This window comes from Tiliqua scincoides, chromosome 8 (assembly GCF_035046505.1).
Source record: "Tiliqua scincoides isolate rTilSci1 chromosome 8, rTilSci1.hap2, whole genome shotgun sequence".
Lineage (NCBI taxonomy): Eukaryota > Metazoa > Chordata > Lepidosauria > Squamata > Scincidae > Tiliqua > Tiliqua scincoides.
In genome coordinates, this window is record NC_089828.1 from 14,952,811 (window position 1) to 14,976,976 (window position 24,166).

General features: G+C 41.8%; 1 protein-coding gene and 1 long non-coding RNA gene across 4 annotated transcripts in view; one reads left to right on the forward strand and one right to left on the reverse strand.

The window, feature by feature from the left end:
- MAPK6 (mitogen-activated protein kinase 6) overlaps positions 1–2,837 on the forward strand; it is a 37,248-nt gene extending 34,411 nt beyond the window's left edge. For all 3 annotated transcript variants that reach the window (XM_066636662.1, XM_066636661.1, XM_066636663.1), the window contains exon 6: positions 480–2,837. In XM_066636662.1, the coding sequence (XP_066492759.1) occupies positions 480–1,569 (1,090 nt within the window). In that variant the 3' untranslated portion in view covers positions 1,570–2,837. The remainder of the gene's footprint in view (positions 1–479) is intronic.
- Positions 2,838–14,664: 11,827 nt separating this feature from the next.
- Positions 14,665–24,166, reverse strand: part of LOC136659423 (uncharacterized) — a 65,906-nt gene continuing 56,404 nt past the window's right edge. Inside the window, exon 2 of the long non-coding RNA XR_010794843.1 lies at positions 14,665–15,084. This is a non-coding gene — a long non-coding RNA (uncharacterized lncRNA). The remainder of the gene's footprint in view (positions 15,085–24,166) is intronic.

Consider the following 24,166-nt stretch of genomic DNA (forward strand, 5'->3'; position numbering starts at 1 on the left):
TTCACAAATTAGTCATAATAGTTTGCAGTTCCAAATTATGAAGGGCCACAGTAGTAGGTATTTGGAGGGTAATAACCATCATAATGTGTGCGTATTTTCTGTATCATTTGAAAACTGAATTTTGTATGTTAAAACTAAATTCAGTATCTTTAAAAAAAGTTCCTTGTGGGATTGTGTGTCTTGCCCAACTGTTAAGATTTCTCTTCTACCTTTCCTGTTGCTAAGAAATATGCTAGTGAAGATCTGAAAGTACATTAAATTTTCAGATTACTATAAATGAACTTTTAAAGTTTTGGAGCAATGGTTCTGTCATTGTAAAGTTCTTGAAGTATAGCCATTTGAAGAGTAGGGGGACCTCAAAGGCTATATTATTAAGCTAAAAACTGACACTATTCAGAATTCTTATCCATCTTGATTCTTCAGTTTGTAACATGTGAGCATGCCTATAATTCACTAATTCTGGCCATTAATTATTGCAGATACCATGAAAGTCAGTTTTCAGACCATGACTGGCCTATCCATAATAACTTCGAAACTGATGAAGTTCAGCGTGACCCAAGGGCTCTTTCTGATGGAACTGATGAGGAAGAAGTACAAGTAGATCCTCGCAAATATATGGATGGTGATCGTGAAAAGTATCTGGAGGATCCATCTTTTGATACCCACTTCTCTACTGAGCCTTGCTGGCAATATCCAGATCACCATGAAAACAAGTATTGTGATCTGGAGTGTAGCCACACTTGTAATTACAAAATGAGGTCCTCTTCATACTTGGATAACTTAGTCTGGAGAGAAAGTGAAGTGAACCATTACTATGAACCCAAGCTTATAATAGATCTTTCTAACTGGAAGGAGCAGAATAAAGAGAAGTCAGACAAAAAAGGCAAGTCAAAATGTGAAAGGAATGGATTGGTGAAAGCTCAGATAGCTCTTAAGGAAGCTTCACAGCAACTTGCAGAAAAGGAGAGGGAGAAGAATCAAGGGTTTGACTTTGATTCATTTATGGCAGGAACCACTCAGCTTAGTTCACAGAATGAGTCAACTGATATTGATAAATTAAATGGCTTGAATACTTCAGTGTCCCACCTAGAACTGAAAGGCATATCTAAGTCTGTAAGCAGAGAGAAACAGGAGAAAGGAATGGCTAACCTGGCCCAGCTGGAAGCTCTGTACTCATGGGATGGCCAACTTGTAAGTAGTGGGGAGGAGTGTTTCCTCATAGACCAGTTTTGTTGCGAAGTCAGGAAGGATGAGCAGATAGAGAAAGAGAATCCATACACCAGTTACCTGGACAGGTTTTTTAGCAAGAAGGAAGATACTGAAATGCTAGAAACTGAGCCAGCTGAAGATGGAAAGCTTGGGGAGAAGGAAAGAGAGGGAAGCTTCATAAGTAATAGTGGGGAATTTCTCTTTAACAAGCACCTCGAAGCGATAGGTATTCCGCCATTTCACAGCCCTGTTGGCTCGCCACTTAAATCAATACAGGCCACGCTAACGCCTTCTGCTATGAAGTCATCTCCTCAGATTCCCCATAAAGCATACAGCAGCATTCTGAAACACCTAAACTAAAAACAGCAGACATTTCTTTTTATACTCATGAAATGTGTGTTCTTTTTTTATTGTAAGTAATTTTTTTACTTGAAATCAGATGATGTAACTTTGGTATGGATTTCCTTAGTTTTCTGTTTACCATTGTTTTTACAATCCAGAATTACTTTTCTTTACATGACAATTCTTTTTTTAAACTGGCATGTCGTTTGCACACAAAAGGTAAAGAACAGAGCAAAACAATGCAAATTGCAGGAGGAAACAAGAAGAAAATGCACTAAACCAAGTAGAAACACTCTCTCATTTTAAACAGTTGTCCATGTTTTGCAGAAGAAAAAAACTTGCCTTGAAAATTACACAGCGAGACTATAACATTTGCATGAAAAGATCTATTTTTTCCCTGAAACATTTTTCATTCATATGTATTTTAGAATCTTTCATACTGTATACATTTCTTAGACACATGATACCAGCAGCAACTGAAAATGAATGCAGAATTTGGTACGCATGTGTTATCTACCTCAAGGTAACAGCAGTATGTGGCAAAACATTAACCACCCATAGTGCTTTTCATAATGCACTTCTATTTAGCCAGCATTATTGTAGTAGGTGGTATTGAGAAAAATCATTCAATATTTATAAATATTCTGGTATGCATTCTTTATAGTGGAAATGTTAATATGCAGCATTTTTATTTATTTTAGCAAATTATATTTTCTGTAATGATAGAGAGTCAACTTAAATTTTTTTGAACTTGCTTTACAGATAAAGGTCTTGTTAGCACTATGGTTTATTGGCTACATAGTTCAGCTAGAGATGAAATAACATCCCCTTATTGTGAGGTGATCCGTTTTGAGTTTTTTAAAGAGATTTCACTTCAAATAAGGCACTCACTGTGTATAGGAATTTGCAATTTGGAGGTGCTTGATCTATCTACAAAGAAATTAGGAATTGTTTTATTATAAAATGCTCCTAGAAGTCTTAATTGTGTGTTAATTTTTTAAGAAACAATTTTTGTAACATTAGTTGTGTGCATGGAAACAACTAAGGTACAATATTATTGTAGGTTAAAAGTTCTATATGGTCAGGCATTTGTTTTTACTGTATGTTTTTACTGAATGATGCCCACCCCTCAAGCAAGCATGAGTATAATTAGGTTAAATGTAGCATGTAGCATCTCGGTCTTCTGACAGTTTGTTTTGCCTTCTGGGTTTTTTATGGGAAACTATGTATCATTGGCTCCCCCGTTTAAAGAAAGAAACAAATAAAACATGGCCAGCAAAAAATGATTCTTGTGTCTCATCGGGAATTTCTCAGCCTTGAGCATTACAGAAGATCAGCAGTTCCAGGATAAGTTCCCTGCTTTTTCTTAGATCTCAAGCAACAGTTGCAGTGAGTTAAGAGAAGAAAATGGAAACAGTTTTCAATTTGTGTGGGGTGTTCTGCAGAACAAGCATTTGGCAAAGTTCTCAAAATTCTCTGAGCAGGGCTAGGCAGTTTAGGGGTCTGACCACTTCAGAACACCTTCCCAAACAGTGATATAGTCCATTTTTGCATAATTAAGTACCTTTAGGCTCTTTTTACAGTTCTGTTTGGGATATGGCTTATCACAGCTATGTAGAGCTACAGCAGGAGGTATTATCAGTTGATGTGTGGGTCCTCTTGCCCTGACCAACTAGCACTTAAACCTAAGGACATGATTATGAAACGGTAGTTTAGCAGGCCACATTAGGCAAAGGAGCTTTTTCACATTGTTATACTACCCTTCTTCCAAGGAGCTCAGGGTGGTGTACATAGTTTCTCCTTTTGTCCTCACAACAACCCTGTGAAGTAGGTGAGACAGAGAGACTGGCCCAAGGTCACCAGGAAGCTTCATGGCTGAGTGGAGATTTGAACCTGAATCTTTCAGACCCACTACATCACCCTGGCTATACGTGTCCTAAGCAAAGATTTGGAACTTGGCAGTATTTGATCACTATTTCCATCAGTGTGACAGAACTCTCTCATGTCCTCCATTCTTCTATAACCTACTAAGACTTGTGTTGCACCTATAGAATTTACTAACAGTTATTCCCATTCAATCTCGCCCCCTACTGTTCAGTTGAAATCTCACTACTTTCTACAGAAGGCAAATTTAAGTATTGCTTTCAAGTTACACAAGAACACAACCACTGCAGGGTTGATTGTTGATTACCTGCCAATTTTTGTGTCCTGCTTGATGCTAATTAAGTGATACATAAGCTCTTTCTTCAAGGGAAGTGCCAATCTTGGGGATCATCTAGAACAGGGGTGTCAGACATAAGGCCTGGGGGCCAGATGCAACCCCTGGAAGTTTTTTTATCCAGCTCTCAGGCTCTCAGCTGCTGAACAGTGCTGAGGTGTTACTGTTGAAACAAGCCCACATGAAAATTGGGTTTTTCCATACCTTGAAATGCAATCAAGATTTGCATATTTTCTGTCCTGCCATTTGCAGTTTATAAACTTTCATATGATAACAAAGTGCTGATTTCTGGCCATCAGCTGCTTAATGATGTCACTTCCGGTCCTCAGCAGGCACCCTGAATGCTAACTGGCCCTCTGCATGAAATGAGTTTGACACCCCGGATCTAGAATAGAACTGCTGATAGGACAGATTGCATCAATTGCAAAACAAATTCTTCTTCCAACTCTCCTAGAGTGGCTGAGAGAATGAACTTTAAAACAAAATAGCTATATTATACAGAAGCTAAACACTTATTACAAAGTTGGTCGAAGTGGAACGAAAGGTGCATCCTGAAAAAACTTATATGTAGGATTCCACGCAATTTAAAATTGACTTCCGATAATAGAACATCTGACATTTTTTTATTAAGTGGCTGCTGTGTCCTCTCACTCCAGTGTTTTGATCTGAAGAGCGTTTCTGGTAACTGCTAGTTCTTTATTCCCAACCTTGATTTGGTGGATTCTGAACTTCTTACCAGCCATTTCAAAGCCACGTGATACTGAGTGCTACACAGTAGCATATGAAGCATGGCCTCAGTTACCTTTATTTCCATTTAACGTATTGGATGTTTATGTCAGTGTTTCTCAAACTGGGTTGGAACAAATTTGGGGAAATGTGACAGACCTGTACTTTTAACAGGCTACTAAGTACGTATATGCTTTTAACAGTGATACTCAATGGGGCTTACTCCTGGGTAAGTGTGTTGCATCCTTTGAGCTGTTTGGGGAATTTCTTTAAAAAACATCAGCATCTGCTTGGGAGAGTTAGGAGGGTATTTTAAATAAATATTTAAGTGTATACTTGTTGTAAACACTTAATTTACTTACTTTGATTTTTGATTCCTTGCATGGTGCTTGATACGGGTCACTTTCTTATATTCCTGGCTTAATAGCTTGGAAAACTGCAGTTGATTATTACTGTTCTCTGTAAATAACAAGAACTTTATGTGGTAAATGCCAGATCATGGTATGTGGATTTGTGACCTCTTATAAACCAGGGCATGTTTGCATGAGGGGCTGAATTTTTTAGCCTTTTGCAAGGTATAACATCCCTGGTATTCGAAAAGAAACACCTACTTGCTTTCAAAATGTTTTAGACACACTGCAGTCCTATTCCCAGATTTGCTAATCATAAGAGTGAAAAACTTAGGCTATTACTGTTAGGATTTATGATGGTTTTGTGGACTCTCAAGAGTCTGAGCTAAACTGGCAGGTACAAGAAAGGCCTTTGACATGACCCCCAAACCTTGTAAAAGTTTACTGTGAAGCAGGTGTAAGAGTCTAGGTTGTTTCCTGGTATAAAGAGGATACCCTAAACTTTCCAGCTGAATGGGTATGCTACCTCACCATGGAGATCAAGACAAGTTACACAGTCACAATTCACAGGTTTAAAAAAGAGAAGAGATTCAAAACAATCCTTTTTCAACTAAAACCGGTTACAAGATAGCATTCCTGGTACGTGTCTAACATAAATCCATCTTTAGAGGGGATGAAAATGTTCTGCAGAAGATGAGAGTTGAGCCTGAAAACCTGCTTTGGCAGGTCACTTCTCCATGTGGATCCTGACCTATATCTCTTTGAAGTGCTTCTTTAGGGAAACACATTCCTGGCCCTATTGTGACCTGCCTTTGAAAGTTTCCTTGGTTTCAAAAGTGGCTTGTTCATCAACAAGCCCAGAACTACAGACTGTTTATAGAGTCCTGTACAATCTATTTAATAGAATTAAACTTCTAGTAGGTAGACTAGGCAAGAGTTTTTTATATGGCAATTTCATCAACTGAGGCTGCACTCCTAAACACACTTTCCTGGGAGTAAACCTATTTGAATACAATTGTACTTCTGCATAGATATGCACAGGATTGTGCTGTGAATGTTGTACCACTCCCATGAAAAGTCTGCAACTGCAGAGTGAACACTTAAAGAGATTGATATACAAATTCCATGAGCAGATAAAATGAGTTGTGCCACTTCATCATTTTTATTAGTAACTTTGATTTGTGTATCTCCGTCTCTAAAGCTCAGCCTTGATAACAGACTGCCATTCATGAAACCCATTACAATGATTAAAAGGTGCCTTATCTGTCCTGCTATCTCTAGCTACCAATAACTTATGAACCTTGTAAGTTGCAGTTCTAAACAGCAGGCAGTAACTCTTATTGTGTTAAGTAAGGCTTACTTTTTGAGTAGATGTTCTTAGGATTGCACTGTGGAAAAAATCTTTCACACTTCTGTTGGAACAGAACTCATTGCAGAAAATGACAGTTCTCAGTGCTTAGCTGAACACCAAAGGAAAGTGCTTCAGCTGTTTTTCCTTGCACCTCCCTAATTACAGTTTTGGTGTGACCAAAATCATATGAAAAGATGAACAGATTTATTATGACTCACATGTTGATGTGGGCAAAAGATTTATACAGGGCGTGCTTCCTCCCCCCCTTTTTTTTTCTCAATGGCTTTCTGAACTGGCACAGAAGCACTTCTCAAATTCAGAAGCAGATGGGTTTGTTTGCTCAAATTGTGCTGTCGGGCTGTCACTCTCATGAATAAGTACATGGTTTAGGTGAATTTAATCTTTTCGTAGCACCAGACTGCCTTGCAAATTTAATCACGTTTCTGCATGAAGGGTTTTGTATCTTGGTTTTTCTCATGTGCCATTTTGTCAAAAGCCAGAGAAGTCAACAGCGCAACTGCCATTTGTACCCCAGACTGAGTGAAATCTAGTAGTTTTATATAGGAACTAGTGCTCCTTAAACAAAATGACCTGAGACCAGGATAGTTTGTGTAGATCGAAGGGATTTGGGCACTGAAGGCAGCTACACAATGAGAAACTGGCCTTAACATCTGAAAATCTGTTGAAGTGTCTGCACAAGTCTGTATGCTAAAATGAAAACCCTAATTCTGCATTGTGCTTGGTGAATATTATGAACTATTGCTTCATAATATAACATTTAATATTATATTTAATATAATATATGTATATGTATATAATATGTATATCATAGAACTCGTGCAGGGAAAGTGCCCTACAGGTAGACCACAGCTGCAATACAAGGACATCTGCAAGAGGGATCTGAAGGCCTTAGGAGTGGACCTCAACAAGTGGGAAACCCTGGCCTCTGAGTGGCCCGCCTGGAGGCAGGTTGTGCAGCATGGCCTCTTCCAGTTTGAAGAGACACTTGGCCAACAGACTGAGGCAAAGAGGCAAAGAAGGAAGACCCATAGCCAGGGAGACAGACCAGGGACAGACTGCACTTGCTCCCAGTGTGGAAGGGATTGTCACTCCCGAATCGACCTTTTCAGCCACACTAGATGCTGTTCCAGAACCACCATTCAGAGCGCGATACCATAGTCTTTCGAGACTGAAGGTTGCCAACTAACTATATATATGATAATATAATATATATTATATTTAATATAATATAACTTCACAATTAACATTTGCCCTAGGCCAGCAGTTCTCAAATGTGGTCATGACCTAATTTTGGGTGGTTTGTAAAATGACAGACCAGATTAGGTTATGTGCATCAAGAGTTAAACAAGCTGCGGGGATGGGGGGGGAATGCTGCCCAATCACCATTATAGCCACACCCCTTGGCATTTATAAATCAAGCAGCAGCCCCCAGGGCCAGTAAAAGGTTGGAGAACCACTGCTTGGCAATTTAGAAATAATGATTCGTGGATGTAGAAAGAACAAAGGAAGGAAGACAGTGGGTATTTTACTCAGTGAATCGAATCAATTGGTTTTTCATTGGATTTTTTAAGTTTCTATCCATTCCCTGAAGTTTATCAAAGGGTAAAGCAAAGAATGCTAGACATTGAGGCACAAAACCTCTTTGAACTTGCTTCTAGAATTTGCTCCCCTCTTAATTTCTCTATTCCGCTAAAGTATGGGCAAATGGCTCCTTATCTGAGTATTCTGATCAACCCCTCTGAACGTCTTGCAATCTCTTTGGCAAGATTCAATGTGTTTCCATCCAAGGTCACAGAAGGCAGATATAGGCAAATACCATATAAAGAACGCCTCTGCCCTTGTAATTTGGGAAATGTTGAATCAATCATACACATTCTTTTTTATTGTCCTCGGCACACTAGATCCCGCCACACTTACATGACTCCACTTCTCAGCAAAATGAATGGGCTTTCAGATGAGGCAAAACTGAAGTGTCTCCTAAATGACTGCTCACCAGATGTGCTAGAGGGAATTTCTAAATTTTTACTTTTGGTGATTTCCAAGCCTTCTTAATGTAATTTGTCAAAAATGTTGATATTTTATGTTGAACTGTAAATGTTTTATTAGTAATTTAGTATCTTAACTCCATTTTTGATAAACGGGACTAGGACTAATTATGTTTGCTTTTATGATTTCTCTATCTATGCCTAATAAAGGTTTATTCATTCATTCATTCATACTCAGTGATAATTTCACAGGTCCCCGAGCAAACATTTGGGCCCTGCTGATTGAGTTTCTTCTCTTCTTGTTGCTCACATTTTGGATTTTCTCCCAGTTTGTGGGTTGGTCTAGAAGGTGGGCATGAGGAGAGAGTGGCATCTATTCAACAGATGCATCTACTGTGAAGCATCCATTCAACAGATGCAGCATCAACAGCTGGTCTTGGAATTACTGAAGAATTGATCCTTGGGATTTAGCATCCCTGGTTACTGCTAGCCTTGGGTTCTAGTCTGAGCTGCTACTTGGGCTTCGTTCACACAGGCACGTGTACCACTCACTGTCTCATGAGCTTAGCTTTGGCTGACTATGTAACAGCTGTCATAAGAACATAAGTACAGCCCTGCTGGATCAGGCCATAGGCCCATCTAGTCCAACTTCCTGTATCTCACAGTGGCCCAGGACTATTGGCAGAGGAGGGGACAAGCTTTAAAACAAGGAAGAGGGAAAAGTTAATGACAAAGGCATAACGTTTCACTGAATTGCATGCAAGAGAGTAAAGTAACTTTGAATGGAAGAGGAAATAAGTAGAATTCCATTTGGTTGCCAGGTGGTGACTCTGCACTCATCCTGTATTGCTTCCTTTTAATATGGAAGCAATAAAAGACAATTATCTAGCAACCAGGTGTGTGTGTGTGTGTGTATTTCAGAATTAAGTCATAGAGTCATCTGGTATTGTCACATCTATACTCTGGGACCAGCCAGTTGGTTACTGGCTGGTGCTCAGATTCTGGTAACAGACTGAGTTCTTGATCCCTAGAGAAGACACAACTTCACCTGACGTAGCTAAGGTTACCTGTCAGTTGACCACTGCACCTTTATAATCAAGATACTTAAATGGTGGCTGTCATCGGCCCCCCCCCCACTGGCCATTCAATATGCTGATAGAATAAAGTGGGGGTATTAATCTTGGCTTCCCTCTAAGGAACTCAAGGTGATGTGCGTGATTCTTTACAACAACCATGTGGGGCAGGCTAGGCTAGTCCAAAGTCACCCAGTGAGCACTGTTGATTGAGCATGGACTTGAACCCTGGTCCTCCTGCAGTGCCCTAACTATTACACCACACTGGCTCTTAAATGAAAATCAGGGAAAGATGGTCTGATTTGGTATAACTATACTTTCTGCCTCTGGGAATGGGAACTTGACTCATAAAGACTCAACTCAAATCACAAAGACACACATTTTTCGTGACTTGTGTTAACTCAAGCCACTTACTCTGACCCATGACTCAGAGTCAGTGACTCAAAAGAGTCATGATTGGAATAGACTTGAGTCCTGGCTAACTGTTGTGTGTGTTTGCAACTCTGGTGTGTGTGTGTGTGTGTGTGTGTGTGTGTGTGTGTGTGTGTACATGCTTGTTTAATTTTGGGGGGGACATGCATGGCTTGTGCCATGTAAAAATGACTCTATAGTGCAGTGATTTTCAACCTTTTCCATCTCATGGCACACTGACAAGGTACAAAAATTGTCAAGGCACACCATTTGTCTTTTGACAATTGACAAGGCACACCATGCTGTTGATGGGGGGCTTACTTCCCCCAATGGCCCTACTAATAAATGACCATCCCTCAAACTCCCATGGCACACCAGTGTGCCATGGCACAGTGGTTGAAAATGGCTGCTATAGTGGCTCAGAACAAGTTATGACATCGCCATTATGTCAACACAAATCAACTCAATTCAGCGGGTCAGAGACTTGCAACTCGACTTATGACTTTGCGCAGTGACTTCAGCATATCCGTGTCTGCTCCTCTTTTCCTTCCTTTTCTAGCTCCTAATCCTCCTGTCCTCAGGGCAACAGGAAAACTCTAGCAAATTCTGCCTGGTACATAGTTGTTTCTACAGCATAATTCAGCATACAGGAGCCATGGATATGTGGGGCTGGGATGGAGATGCTTTGTGCATTTGAGCTGATGCACATGGTAACAGGCTCTTGAACATGATGCATGAAATGTAGCTCCAGGATAGCACTTTCCCATAACAGCAAAGGGACACTTACATTTCCTCCTAATCTGGTTGAGTGAAAACATAGTCTTTTGGATTCAAATTACATTTTTCCCCCTTGGTATGTTATGACCTTTGCAAATTGCAGTTGAGTGGGCTTGCTATGAAACTGAATTTCTGAGTCAGACCTTGCAAACTCCAATGCTATCAGATGTCACTGCACATATCAATGAACCCATAGACTTATAATTGCCGGCTTTAAAACAAAACCACCCATGAAATGAAAAGGCACAGCAATTACCATTCATATTTTGAGTTCCCCACTGTTATTCAGTGTTGTACAGTGTTGTTCAAAAGAGAAAGTGTCACTTTTTATACTGTGAGAGTGATATGCGTCAATGCCCCCTTCCAGAGGCTGACCTTTCTGAGCAGTCCCTGAGGATTCTGCAAGTGTCACATCTACAGGTTGACTCATGCCGAGCAGTTGCTAAATATATTTTCTCCGTCAGAACAAGCGTTCAGCATTTGTGAATCTGTTGGCTGAACAAGCACCTGTGCAGCTGGTGCGTGAGGAAGAAATTGAAAAATTATGTGTTAAGTTGGGAAGGGAGGGACTGCAATTGCTGGGTTTAGATGCATCCTTAAACATGGCTCTTGCACAATTTTGAGTATGAACTAGCAGTGATGTAGTGATACGTTTTGAAGTGCAAACACGTATCACCCCCAGAGCCTGCTCCACTAAGGGCCCAATCCTATCCAATTTTCCGGTCCTGGTGCTGCTGTGCCAATGGGGTGTGCACTGCATCCTGTGGTGGGGAGGCAGTCACAGAGGACTCCTCAAGGCATGGGAACATTTGTTCCTTTACCTTGGGGCTGCATTGAGGCTGCACCGGTGCTGGAAAGTTGGATAGGATTGGGCTCTAAGACTGTACAACAACAAAAACTGACTTTACATTTCTTCACTAGGGTTTTTTCTTTAACTGCCACTTATTTTTCCTTTGAAACTTATTATATTTCATCTAAAGATCCAGCTCATTTCACCCCAAACTCTTGGAGTGGGTTGTCTGTTGACGTGAGAGCCTGTCAAGTCGGGTTGTCGATCTGCCCTCAGCTGATCCACTAGACTGATGTGATTTGGTGCAGCATTAGGAATTGACTTCTGAGGTTCATTTTAAACAACTGCAGGCATTCATTTGTATTAAAAAGTGAAGGCTGCCTTCACATTCCCATCAATATGCTTCTTTCAAAAATTCATGCAGGGCAACTAAGGGGTGTTTAAAGCATTGATGCCATTTCCCTTCAGGCATCCTTATAAGTACTGCTCAGTATCATTATATGGGCAACCAGTCCCATCTTGAAAAACCATTCATTTAATTGTGGAGGCTGCCTTCACATTCCCATCAATATGCTTCTTTCAAAAATTCATGCAGGGCAACTAAGGGGTGTTTAAAGCATTGATGCCATTTCCCTTCAGGCATCCTTATAAGTACTGCTCAGTATCATTATATGGGCAACCAGTCCCATCTTGAAAAACCATTCATTTAATTGTGGAAGAAGTAGACCTTTGACTTAGTAGCAAGTATAAAGTGTGCAGCATATAATTTGGTTCAGGTTTTTCTATTCCCCCCCCCCTTTAAAGTAGCTAGATAAACAGTCAAAGGGCTGCATAGGGAAAGCTAGCCCATCATGATCTCAAACAATTATTACCAAGAATGACTTATTAAAGCACAGAGAGGGTTTAATCAGCATTGGAACTGCCGCACATCCAATGCTGTTCAAGGATTTCAGTTTGGTGACTTCTTTTCATAAGACGATTGGCTCCGTGGACAGTCTCCGTGATGGGTCCACATCATGTCTTGCAACCACCTGCCTACGCAACACTTTCTTTGTTTAATCAATAAGGCTGGTGACTGACTACTCGGGTTTAAATGACAGGCTGTAGCTTTCTAGTCAAGTATCTGCTTTGTCCAGGAATAAGCACCTACCAGGTGCTTATCTCTGGTAGCTCCAGATGGGACAGACTCGATCTGAAACCTTGGAGAGCATGGCCAGTCAGTGCAGATCATACGAAGCTCTGTGGATCAAGAGTATGACTTGGGAGGAGGTGGCTTGCTGTGTTCTGAAGCGCTTCAAAGCGCGCCCTTTCTACAGCCTTCTCGGCTCATGTGACACCCCAAGCAAGTCCATTGTATGTCTTTTGTCGTGCATACCAGGCTCAAACCTCAGCTGGGTCTTCTGATATGTCCCAGCATTCTCAGCTGTTGCTGCCACTGGATAGGCTGGGAACATGAGGTAACAGGTTAAAGGTCACATTTGCCTTTGAAGCATCTTGCTAAGGCCTGCTAGTTCTACTTGCTAAATTAAGCACACATCCTTAACTAGTCTGCTGGCAAAGAACTGGGGTTGCTGCCTGATGATTACATAGGTGTTTGACACATTAGAGAGCATGACACATCCTGCAATAGCCCGATTATTTTTTTTATTCAGGAAAGCCTTCGAGGCACTATAAGGGCTGTTTTTAATTTATAACTTACGTCTTTTACTGCATGCTTTCAGTCTGCTGCTATGTATTTTATCTTGTTTTAATTGTTTTTAAGTGTTTTGTATTTTTAATGTTTATCTGCCTTGTATTTTTTAACTTGATTGTTAGCCGCCTTGGGTGCCCTTCGGGGAGAAAGATGGATTACAAATCCAATAAATAAATAAATAAATAAATAAATAAATAAATAAATAAATAAATGACACAGACATGACTGGGGTGGAATTCACTTCCACACTTATTTTAAAACCAAAAAATACCATATGCGAACAAATGGTTCTTAATGCACAGAAATGGGAAGGCTCATCATGCTCCTGAGCTGTTTGCTCAGGGTCTTTTCCAGGTTTGTTTTTTTTAACTGTTGGATTTCTTAGTCTTGGAAATTGTGTTTTGCCAAGAGTGAGTAGAAAGGCAAAACACGGCCTAAGAGGAGCAAGACATGTGAACTAAGCAATCAACCCAGAATTTCCTACACCCAGCAAGGTGCTTGAGCATTGACTCCATGACCTTTGTTGGATGATGACACTATTCCGCTTCATTGGTCAAGTCATGACCACCTGGGCAGCCTTACCAATCTGGGCTCATGGTAGTTCCAGTGGGATGGACACATTAGAGTGATGCCTTCTGGGCCAAAGGAACTTAAACAATAGACCAGCTGCTGGCTCTTAATGGAGGCCATCTTTAAGACTTCAATACTTGACTGGGGACAGAGGGGTGAGAAAACAGGGACTTTTCACCTTATTCATGCAATAAAATTAATGCATATTGGTTTGGATTCAAAGATGCATTTCCATTTGGCATCATGGCATCAAGATGGCATCATGGAAAAGATGCTATCTGCCTCACAGCAGTGCACCAAAAGTGAAAAAGTTGGCACATATCCCAGCATAGTGCCTCTAACTAATAAAGGGCACACTTTTTATTTATTTACTTAATTAAATTTGATTTGTCTTGGAGAGGGGGCTACAAAAATCTTCTTTGACCCCAGGTAGCAGATAGATGTCTTATAATGCCACCTGCTGGGGAGGGCTGAAAATAGTTCACAGGTGTACTGTGGGAATTTGGGGGAGGGTCATTTATTAGTCGGGGTATTGGGGATGTAAGCCCCCCTTCAGCCATATGGTGTGCTTTGTAAGTTGTCGCAAAACTGATGGTGTGCATTGACAATTTTAGCTCCTTGTCGTGCCATGAGATGAAAAAGGTTGAAAATTGCTGCCCCAAACATTTGGCCATCATAACCAGAAGATGATTGCTTTCATGGTCTTCATAAAGGAACCTGCATTGTGTGAAGGGAGAAGGGCACAGCTGAACTCCGAAGAGGACAGACAGGGTCACAGATTGCATGCACACTGCCAAAAAAATAAAAAGACACCATGTTCCCAGGTAAAATGCTGAATGTGGCTGTGAGCTCAGCTGCAAGTGCTGCAGTTTTACCATCAAGAGGCAGCAAAGTAGATTAATAGATGCCTTGACCCAGTTTAGCCCTGGTCCAGGAATAAACTGAATTACTTTTTGCAGTGTTCATTGAAAAGGGCTGACAGAGCGGAGGGAGAGAGATGGCAATGAGACACATTGCAGGACTGCAGTGCGGTTCTCACAATACCATTCTGTGTCACTCAGTCTCAGCTTCTGGGGATCAACAAAACGTACCTCCGTATTAACTCATCTCAAACCACAGACTGCAAAGCAAAAACAGAACAATGACAGTACCAAATCATGATCCTTTACTGACTCTTAGATGTGCATTATGGAAAAATGCATTTCCAAACCACCTTCAAAGGCAGCCCAGGATGGAGCCTGTTACAGTACACATATGCAGAGGTTACCAAGACATGTATGTCAGTGACCAGTAATAGTGCAGGATCTACCTTTGCTTGCTTCCGGATGGCTCTCTCTGAATCTAGCCAATTGTAGGCAATACACTGATTCTTGGGTGTGTCATCACTTCTTGTCTCCACTCCTTCCTGGCTCCTCTTTCAGATGCTGCTATGCCCTGGCAGCCAGATTCCAAACTTTAAACCCCTGGGGTCATGTTTTCCCATTTCCTCTCCTGCTTAGAATGCCTGCTATTCACATTCTAAGCTATTTGCTATGCATGCAGCTGGCCTGAGCCAGCAGTTCAGAAGCCTGTAAAAAAAGGAAAAAAAAGAAATAGAATAAAATGCAGAGATGTGCAAAAATGACCATTCTCCACAAGCCAGTTTCCCAAATCCTGTTTCAAGGGGCTTCCTGGGATAGCATCCAGAGGAATTCATGTGTCAGTGGAAACTGCTTCACTGGCAACTCAGTACAATCATGGCAGCAAGAATAAAGGCGCATCTGGATGTCTGCTGTATGAATACAGCATACCAGTGTTTCTCAAACTGTGAGTCATGAGCCAGTTTCAGATGGGTCCCCATTCATTTCAATGTGTATTTTATTTTTAATATTTCAGACTTGATGCTACTATGGTATGTGACTGCATTTGCTTGGGAGGCTTAGGAGGGTTCTTCTTTATTTAAAAAAAAATTTAAACTTACTGTGAACCTTTAATTTACTTGATTGATTTGGTTTTGACATTTGGGGGTGTTAATTTTCCTGCTTGATGATGTCCCTTCCAGCCATGACATCACTACCAGGTTATTAATGACATCACTTCCAGTGGGTTCCAACAGACTATCATTCTAAAAAGTGGGACCTGGTGCTAAAAGGCTTGAGAACCACTGGCATAGAGCATATGGGTCATCTTTCTGCTCTCCCAGAAGCCACCTTTTACACAGTAAAGAAGTGTGACTCATTTGGAATCTGGCCCATTAAGATTGTTGCTGACCCAAACAGTGAATTGCAAATGGTGAATTAATCCTGCACATTTTTTTTTAAGTAATGTCGTCATCACTAGACCTGATTGAATGGGTGTGATTAAACAAGCTGAATGACTTCCTCCATGATGAAAATTAGATCACCAGTAAATGACACAGGTTATCTGGGCTCTGACCACTGCATTTGCTGCTTGCTTTCTTGTGCCTAATTGCTAATTAAATAGATGTGCTGTGATTGCCTTCCTGAACGCTGCAAGGTGTGTGATGAGGTCCAGGAAGTGCTGCATGAAGGAAGGAGACCCGAAAGTGCCATGCTAACTTCAGCTGTGCTCTTGCACAGAGAAGCAGAACAGAGAGTTCCTGCTTTGCATGCAGAAAGTCCCAAGTTCAGTCCTTGACAGTTCCAGGAAGGACTGAGACTCAGTGGCTCTGGAGCCCTGGAGAGCCATTGCCAGTCAGTGTAAATAGACAATACTGAACCAGGTGGACCAGAGGTCTAACTCAGCAGCTTCACATACATATAGTTAAGGAGCAAAGTTCCCTGAAGGTGGAATGTCAGGTCACCAAATCCTGGCTGATCATCTCAGGGAGTGTGCATGCAATGAATTATCCCAGTCTTAGAGAGTGACCTGTTGGGATGGAGACTCTCCAACACTCTGCTTTTTCATCTAGCCATCTCATTAAGAAAGTCACATCCTCCTGAATCTGTATTGCCTTTACTTTTTAAGTCTGTAAGCCTGTGGCCTCTTTAATTTTTCACTTTTATGCAGTCCCTTGCAAATTTTCAGTGGTAAATTATGACAATAAATACATGCACAGGTCACTCTCACCCTTCAACTGATGGCAAGCAACTAATCCCCCTCTCCAAAATAGTATGAAACCACCCACCCACAGGATTGATTCATATGTTGGGGGGTGGGTGCGTAGTGGGCGGGGCAGCTGTTCTGCGTGGTTGGATTTCATTCTTCCTGGAGGCAACGGAAATGGATTCGTCCCACACCAGTGCAGTGCCTCTCCTGGGGGCCGGAGTTGAGAGTAGCCATGTTGATTACCCTTGTATGACTGCCTGGTCAAGGAAATATCACACAAGGCAGTCTTGTATCAGCAGGGACTTGAACTGGGATGTATATTTAAACAGAGGAATTTTGCAAGGTGCCAAGAAATGACGATGGGAAGGGAATGTTTGTCTTTTCCCAGCAAGATTAGGTTCTAAGTTCCTTGTTCAAATGTTTTCTCTCATTCTTTTGCCCCATACTAAAGAGCTGAAATCACCCACTCCAGTTCTGTCTCTGAAATGGAGTAGGTTTGGGCCTTCTTGTGTTGAGAGACCAAGTGGGAATCAAACCCTTGCATGTTTTTGTTTGCCCTGTGCAGGCTAGTAAGTAGAATGGTTACACAGGCCTACAAAATTTGAGGGTCAGGAAAGTTTTTCCCTAACTTTATGGTGGTTTGATATGAATTTGGGGTGCCAATTCCAAAAATGGCATCCGCTTTGAACTACCACATCTAGTTTTGCATATATAGTATAGCCTCATTAGTGAATGGTTCAAGCAGCTTCCTCATGAGGAACCCATGGTGTAGGCTTCCTCATGAGGAAGCTACTTGAACCATTCACTAAAGAGGCTATGCCGTGTCTCCAAAACTAGACGTGATAGGGTAAAACGGATGCCATTTTTTGAATCAGCACCCCAAATATACCAAGGAATTGGTGTAACGTTTAAGGAAGCAAAATGTGTGTTGGCCTGTGTTACCTAATCACCCATTGATGCAACCACCATCATTTCCATTCACGCTCTCACCATGTGTCAAAGTTGACCCTTTGCTCTCAGGACCAAAATTGACATCCCAGAAAGGCTCATCATCAATATGGATCTTGAGGTCTAGTCTAACTTGGTCCTTGCTCTATACTTCTTTCCAGGCAATAATGGAAAGATTCTCGAAAAACTATTGCAACAGCGACACCTGCTGGTCTCTAGTCGGCAACCTTCAGTCTTGAAAGACTATGGTATCGCGCTCTGAAAGGTGGTTCTGGAACAGCGTCTAGTGTGGCTGAAAAGGCCGATTCGGGAGTGACAATCCCTTCCACACTGGGAGCAAGTGCAGTCTCACTAAGTGCCCCAAGCAAATCACGAATTCCCCTGCTGTATGTTTGCAGTGCACATATTTGGGGAATAACGTGTTAGCCTTGAAACATATGACATGAGAAATATTATAAGCAGGCATAATTCCAGCCAGAGTTAGGCACTTTACAATGATTAAGGGCGCAATCCTAACCAACTTTCCAGTACTGACTTAGTTGCAATGCAGCCCCCAAGGTAAGGCAACAAACATGTCCTTAGCTTGAGGAAGCCCCCTTTGACTATCTCCCCACTGCACGATGCAGTGCACACCACATTGGCACAGCTATGTCAGTGCTGGAAAGGTGGTTAGGATTGCACCCTAAGGCACCTTAAAGTATTGTGGTGGTCCTTTTGGGACAGAAGGGCAGGATAAAGTTTATTAATTTATTTAATAATCAATAATAAAGTTTATTAATTTATTTAAAGATTAATTGGTTTCAAGGGCGGCACTTAACTGTGACCAAACCTCACCTTTATATGAATTTTTATTTTTTGTTTTTGTGCGTGTGTGTTTTTTGGTGAAAGCATTGATCAAATCTGGGAACATCCAGGTTCAAATCCCCCCTCAGCCACCCCATTTATTGGGTGATGTTGGATCAGTGATTTATTCCTCAGAGCAGTGGCATGAAAGTAATGTGTGGTATGCCTCCTTGAAGGAAGGATAATAATGTACATAATATTTACTGAGCCAGAATCCACATAAATTACATGATCACATACATTTTCCTTGTTTATGCCTGAAAAATCATACACTTTTTTTGCCCTGTTTTTTGCCATCCTTATTGTGTTGCTCATATGAATGTTAGATTGTGAGCCCTTTGGGGTCAGAATCTGTCTTATTCTATATAAAGTACCACAATAACAGCACCGCAGAGAAATTATCAGCCAGACAGGAAATATAGCTCTAGAGAGCACAGAATTGCTTATATAAGCAACATTTTTTCCATTGAGTCTCTGTATTCTGATATTTTATGTAAATTTCAAATAGAACCGTAACTGAACATTAAGCAGTTAAAAATGTTGGACCAATGGTTCTCAAATGTAGCACTGGGTCCCACTTTTAAGAATGACAATCTGTCAGGTGAGTGCTGCTGATACTTTCCCCAGTCCTGTTCCTCTACTCCCCTGTTCCACACTCCCTGCCTCACTCCATCCCTGCCACTGTAGCATCTATCTTTTAGGTCCACCAGCAGCCTCCAGCGCTGCTACCCAGTGTGGCGGCTCACCTAAAATGGCTGCCACTGGAGGCCATTTTATGACACCAGAACGGTGTTCCTCTGTCAAAAAGCCCTCCACATGCCACCCCAATCCATTATTGGATTGGGCCATAAGAACTGTGGTTGGGTATACAGGCTAAGACCATTAAGTCAAAGACCTTGTGAAAAAGGTGGAGTTGGAAGGAAGAATCACATAGACCAGTGTTTCTAAAACTGTGGGTCGGGACCCACTAGGTGGGTCACGAGCCAGTTCCAGGTGGGTCCTCATTCATTACAATATTTTATTTTTAATCTATTAGACTTGATGCTCCCATGGTATGTGACTGCATTTGGGAAAATGTTACAGATCTGTACTTTTAATAAGCTACTATGTATATTCTTTTAACAGTGATAGTCAATGGAACTTACTCCTGGGTAAATGTGGTAGGATTGCAGCCTAGGATTGTTAAAAATGTCCTGCTTGATGATGTCACTTCTGTCATGACATCACTTCCAGTAGGTCCTGACAGATTCTCATTCTAAAAAGTGGGTCCCAGTGCTTAATGTGTGAAAACCACTGACAAAGACATTCTAGGAGGGCATTTCAAGCATAAGGGGCAGCAAGTGAGAATATGCTGAGTCACTGAGTAGAAGAGGAGGCTGAGCTCCTGTGGTGGAGATGGAGAGGCAAAGCTCACAGGAAGTTATATAATGAATAAGATGTAAGTGCAGAACGAACATTGCAGCAGCATGAGAAGTTGTAGGTAGACACCCTGCAAGCATTTCCTCCAGGTGGTTGCATGAAGATACCCAGTGACCCTTGGACAATGTGTATGCTCCAGGTCAGCCATTTTCAACCACTGTGCCATGGCACACTGGTGTGCCGCGAGTGGTCCACAGGTTTGCCACAGGAATTTGGGGGAAGATCATTTATTAGTAGGGCCAATGGGATTGTGAGCCCCCCACTGGCAGCACCGTGTACCTTGTCAATTGGCAAAAACCTGATGCTGTGCCTTGACAACTTTAGTGCCTTGTCAGTGTGCCATGAGATTAAAATGGTTGAAAATCACTGCTCCAGCGATTTTCCCTTGAACAACCCTTCAAGAATAACCATTGTCAAACCCTTCAAGAATAACCATTGTCAAAGAGGAGTGGCAACCCCTCCTTCATGTTTAATATGCATCACTGTGAAATTGCAACTGTTTCCTGGTGAAGGATAAAAGTTTAACAGGACTTGGGGGGGGGGGGTTAATCAGAAAAATGTAGGAATAGGGAAGATGTAATAATTTCATTACTAAAGCCCATATTATATTTGCATTAGAGGTCTCCTAATGAGTTCTTTAAGTGGTAGGCTTCTGTGATGGTGTTGTGGTGCTTTCTTGTCTGAACACAAGAGGGCAAACATAGATAGTAAATAAGGCCTTTGAAAATTTGTCACCTGCAGACTGTCTGATCTTTAATGTAATGCAAGAGTAACTAGGCAAGTATCCAAAAGGTTCAGCCCTGGGAGTGGAGGGTTTGAATAACTTAGTTCCCATTTATCAGAGGAACATAGATAAATTCATTCCCATGATAAATCACAGAGTCCCCAAAAGAGGAACACAAAATCACATGTTCATCACAGGAAAGTCAAAGGAAATTTGCTCAAGGAAGTAATCTGTTCACATAATTTAAAAAAAATTTAGCTTGCAATCATATGCACACTTTCCTAGGAGTAAGGCCCACTGGTCACACTGGGACTTACTTCTGAGTAAACATACATAGGATTGTGTTCTTAGGATCAGTTTGTACATACACAATTGCCTAAATCAGAAGATGGAGTGCCCAGCTAAAACTACTATCTACTATCAATGAATAAATAACTCTCATTCATAATTACAATAACCCGTTTTTATGTAGTGCCTTCTTTTTGCATGAGCTTTATTAAGTAAGTTTTATTTTTCCAAAAGGCAGATCATGATGATGATGATGAAGAATACTTATATTCCACTTTTCAAAAAGCGTAATCATAAAGTGGTTTACATAGTAAAATAAATCAATACATGATTTATAAAGATTATAAAGAAAGACCGCAAAGAAAGTTAAAAGAAAGATAAAGATCATAATTAAAGAAAAAAAACATACAGTTAGAAAATTAGATACTCATCTAAGCATCAGAGAATGGTGAAAGAGAACCAAACCCATGATTGTAGATGTCATAAGATTAGATAGGATGATCAGTCAAATGATGCTTCACTATTTTCTATTTCAAGGAAATCATATGCTCCTTTGTGTTGCATTTTGCCACAACAGAGAGAAAAGCACATCTTGGATGTAAAGGTTGTCTCATAGAACCTCATTGCTGGTAGACGTGTGACAGGCATTCCATAATAGGACCACTGATGAGTATCTACTCTTCACCTATAAATATGTGTTGGAAGAGAGTGCATGGGGAAGAAAAGGGACAGCCATAATTATTTTTCTCCTCTGATGGTGTAAAATAATGGCTGATGGGTGTGTTAAACATAACCAAGAGCAGCCCATCCATGAGATCAAAGCCACCCTAAGAGGCAGTTCAGAGGTGATGGCAAACAGGTGAGCAGTGCTCCAAGAGTGGTGTCCACCCCCCACTGCCCCTTACCCACTACTTGTCCAACAGCTCCATCCAACACTGCCTCATCCTTTTCTTCTGTGCTCAGAGAGCATGTGAGATGACAAGAATGGTGGGGGGGGGAGTACATTTTCCAGTTTTGCCCTTGTGATCCTCTTCCCACGCACTTGGGGAAAGGTTGCTGCTTTTCATTCCCGGCCATTTACTGCAAAGCAACTATATTTTCAGTCAATAAAATATTTTTTTACTCAGCGTGTAATTGGTCAGTGGAACTCCTTGCCGCAGGATGTGGTGATGGCATCTGGCCTAGATGCCTTTAAAAGGATATTGGACAAATTTCTAGAGAAGAAGTCCATCATGGGTTACAAGACATAATGTGTAATGTGCAGCCACCTGATTTTAGGTTTTAGAACTTAGAATGCCAGATTCCATGGAGGGCACCAGGATGCAGGTCTCTTTTTGTCTTGTGTGCTCCCTGGGGCATCTGGTGGGCCACTGTGAGACACAGGAAGCTGGACTAGATGGGCCTATGGCCTGATCCAGTGGGGCTCTTCTTATGTTCTTAGCTGGCTGGGTGGTTGGGATGCTAAAAACAGAGATGCCTTTCCGAAGATCCTGTTGGCTTGGTACATTGCAATAAACCACAGCTGCCAAGGAGGAGGTGGTGGTAGAGGACAGTGGTGAAGTGCATGCTGCTATGTGCGTTGACTGGCAGGTGATGCTGGTGCTCCTGAGCTTGCAAGAAGGCTGAGTGGTGGAATTGGGGGGGGGCAACAGGGCCGTACAATTGCACCCCTCTTGATCACCACTTGTGCCTCTTGCAAAAAGTGCTGGCGAAAAATGGCACTCTTTTCAAGAGGGGCAGTGGGGATTGCAGTTTGTGGCTGTTTGCTCCCCTTACTCCATAAATTTTTCAATTTTTTTTTTTAAAGTGTGGTATTGACATCACTTCTGGGTGTGACATGAAGCAGCTGTTACCCTGCACATGCCCGATCTCATCTGATCTCGGAAGCTAAGCAGACTCAGGCCTGGTTAGTGCTTGGATGGGAGACCGCCTGGGAATACTGGGTGCTGTAGGCTTATACCATAGTCTTTCGAGACTGAAGGTTGCCAACCATGGGAGCATCATTTTGAACTTTGCCCCAGGCTCCAGGGTGGCGAGCTATGCCACTGTCCCTCAATATAACTAGTCTGTGTTAGAATATCCTGGGTATGTGCCCTGTGCAATCTGAGGTCCTGAGTCGAGGTATTTAAAAGCACATGATTCAACCAGTGCACTCTCAAGAGTTATATGTGAATGCATGACCAATGAGCATGGTGGTTGCAAGGCTGCAATATGCCTTGCTTTAATCCATGCAAAGCCTGTCCCTGGGAAAGCAATCTAAGCCACCCTTTGAAGTAAATGTACTGATCTTTTCATGGGCCTCCAACTTAAACAGATAAGCACCATGAAATGCCCTAATGATGGGAACACAGTTAGACTTGTTTTAGTTCCATAATTATGGTTGATTCTGGAGCAGGGGGAGTGTTTACATTGCGTGTAATGTATGTATCCGCACGTCTAGCCCCGGAGTTCAAACACTTGGGCTATTGAAAACAAACTTTCAGACAGCAACGGGGAAGAGCTGCTTTAAGCAAGATCAGCATCAAAGAGGGCTTACTACCAAAGGCCTCTGTGGGAGAAATGAAATCACAGCGCCCAAACTTGCAAAATATGGAGCCAGTGGCAGGCATGGAAGCTTTTGAAAGTCCTGTAATGTGGATCCTTGAAGAAATGGAGGCAAGCAGGTGACCAGCCCTAATTGCGGACTTCATGGGTGTCTGTCCGAAAGGCCTTTCCTAAACATGCTGCCTGAGGTCCTGTTAACTGGGGATGTCAGGGCCTGAGCATGAATGCAAGGCACATGTCCTAATATTGCATTCTGAACCCGCTTCACACTTGATATCTGCATCAAAGGCGTCACTAGGTTTGGCGTCACCCCGTGCAAGAACTCATGGTGTCACCCCCATGGACAAAAGGAAATATTTCTACACCCGGCATGTCATTTATCTGTGGAACTCCTTGCCACAAGATGTGGTGATGGCACCTGGCCTGGATGTCTTTAAAAGGGGGTTGGACAGATTTATGGAGAGAAAGTCCATCACAGGTTACAAGCCACCTACATCTTGTCTGGCCCAAGCACAAGACTGGCTGTAGCCTCTTTCCCCAAAGTCACTTCTGTTTACAAGGACACACATGCATCTGGCATCCAAGGGGCAAGAAACCCAGTAGGAGGCCATTAGCAGTTATGAAGTGGGGGCTCACAGAAAGAGTTAAGCACTCCTTCCCCCACTGCCTCTCTGCTTGAAATGGCACCCCCCAAAGCAGTGGGTTTTTTTTCTTTTAAGAAAGCAGCCGTCAGCATTTAATTGCAGACATCTGCGTGTTGCATTTAGTCAGACAGAGAGAGAGGGAGAGCATGAACAGTGGGAAATTATTCTCATTCTCTCTTTCTGAAAACAGTT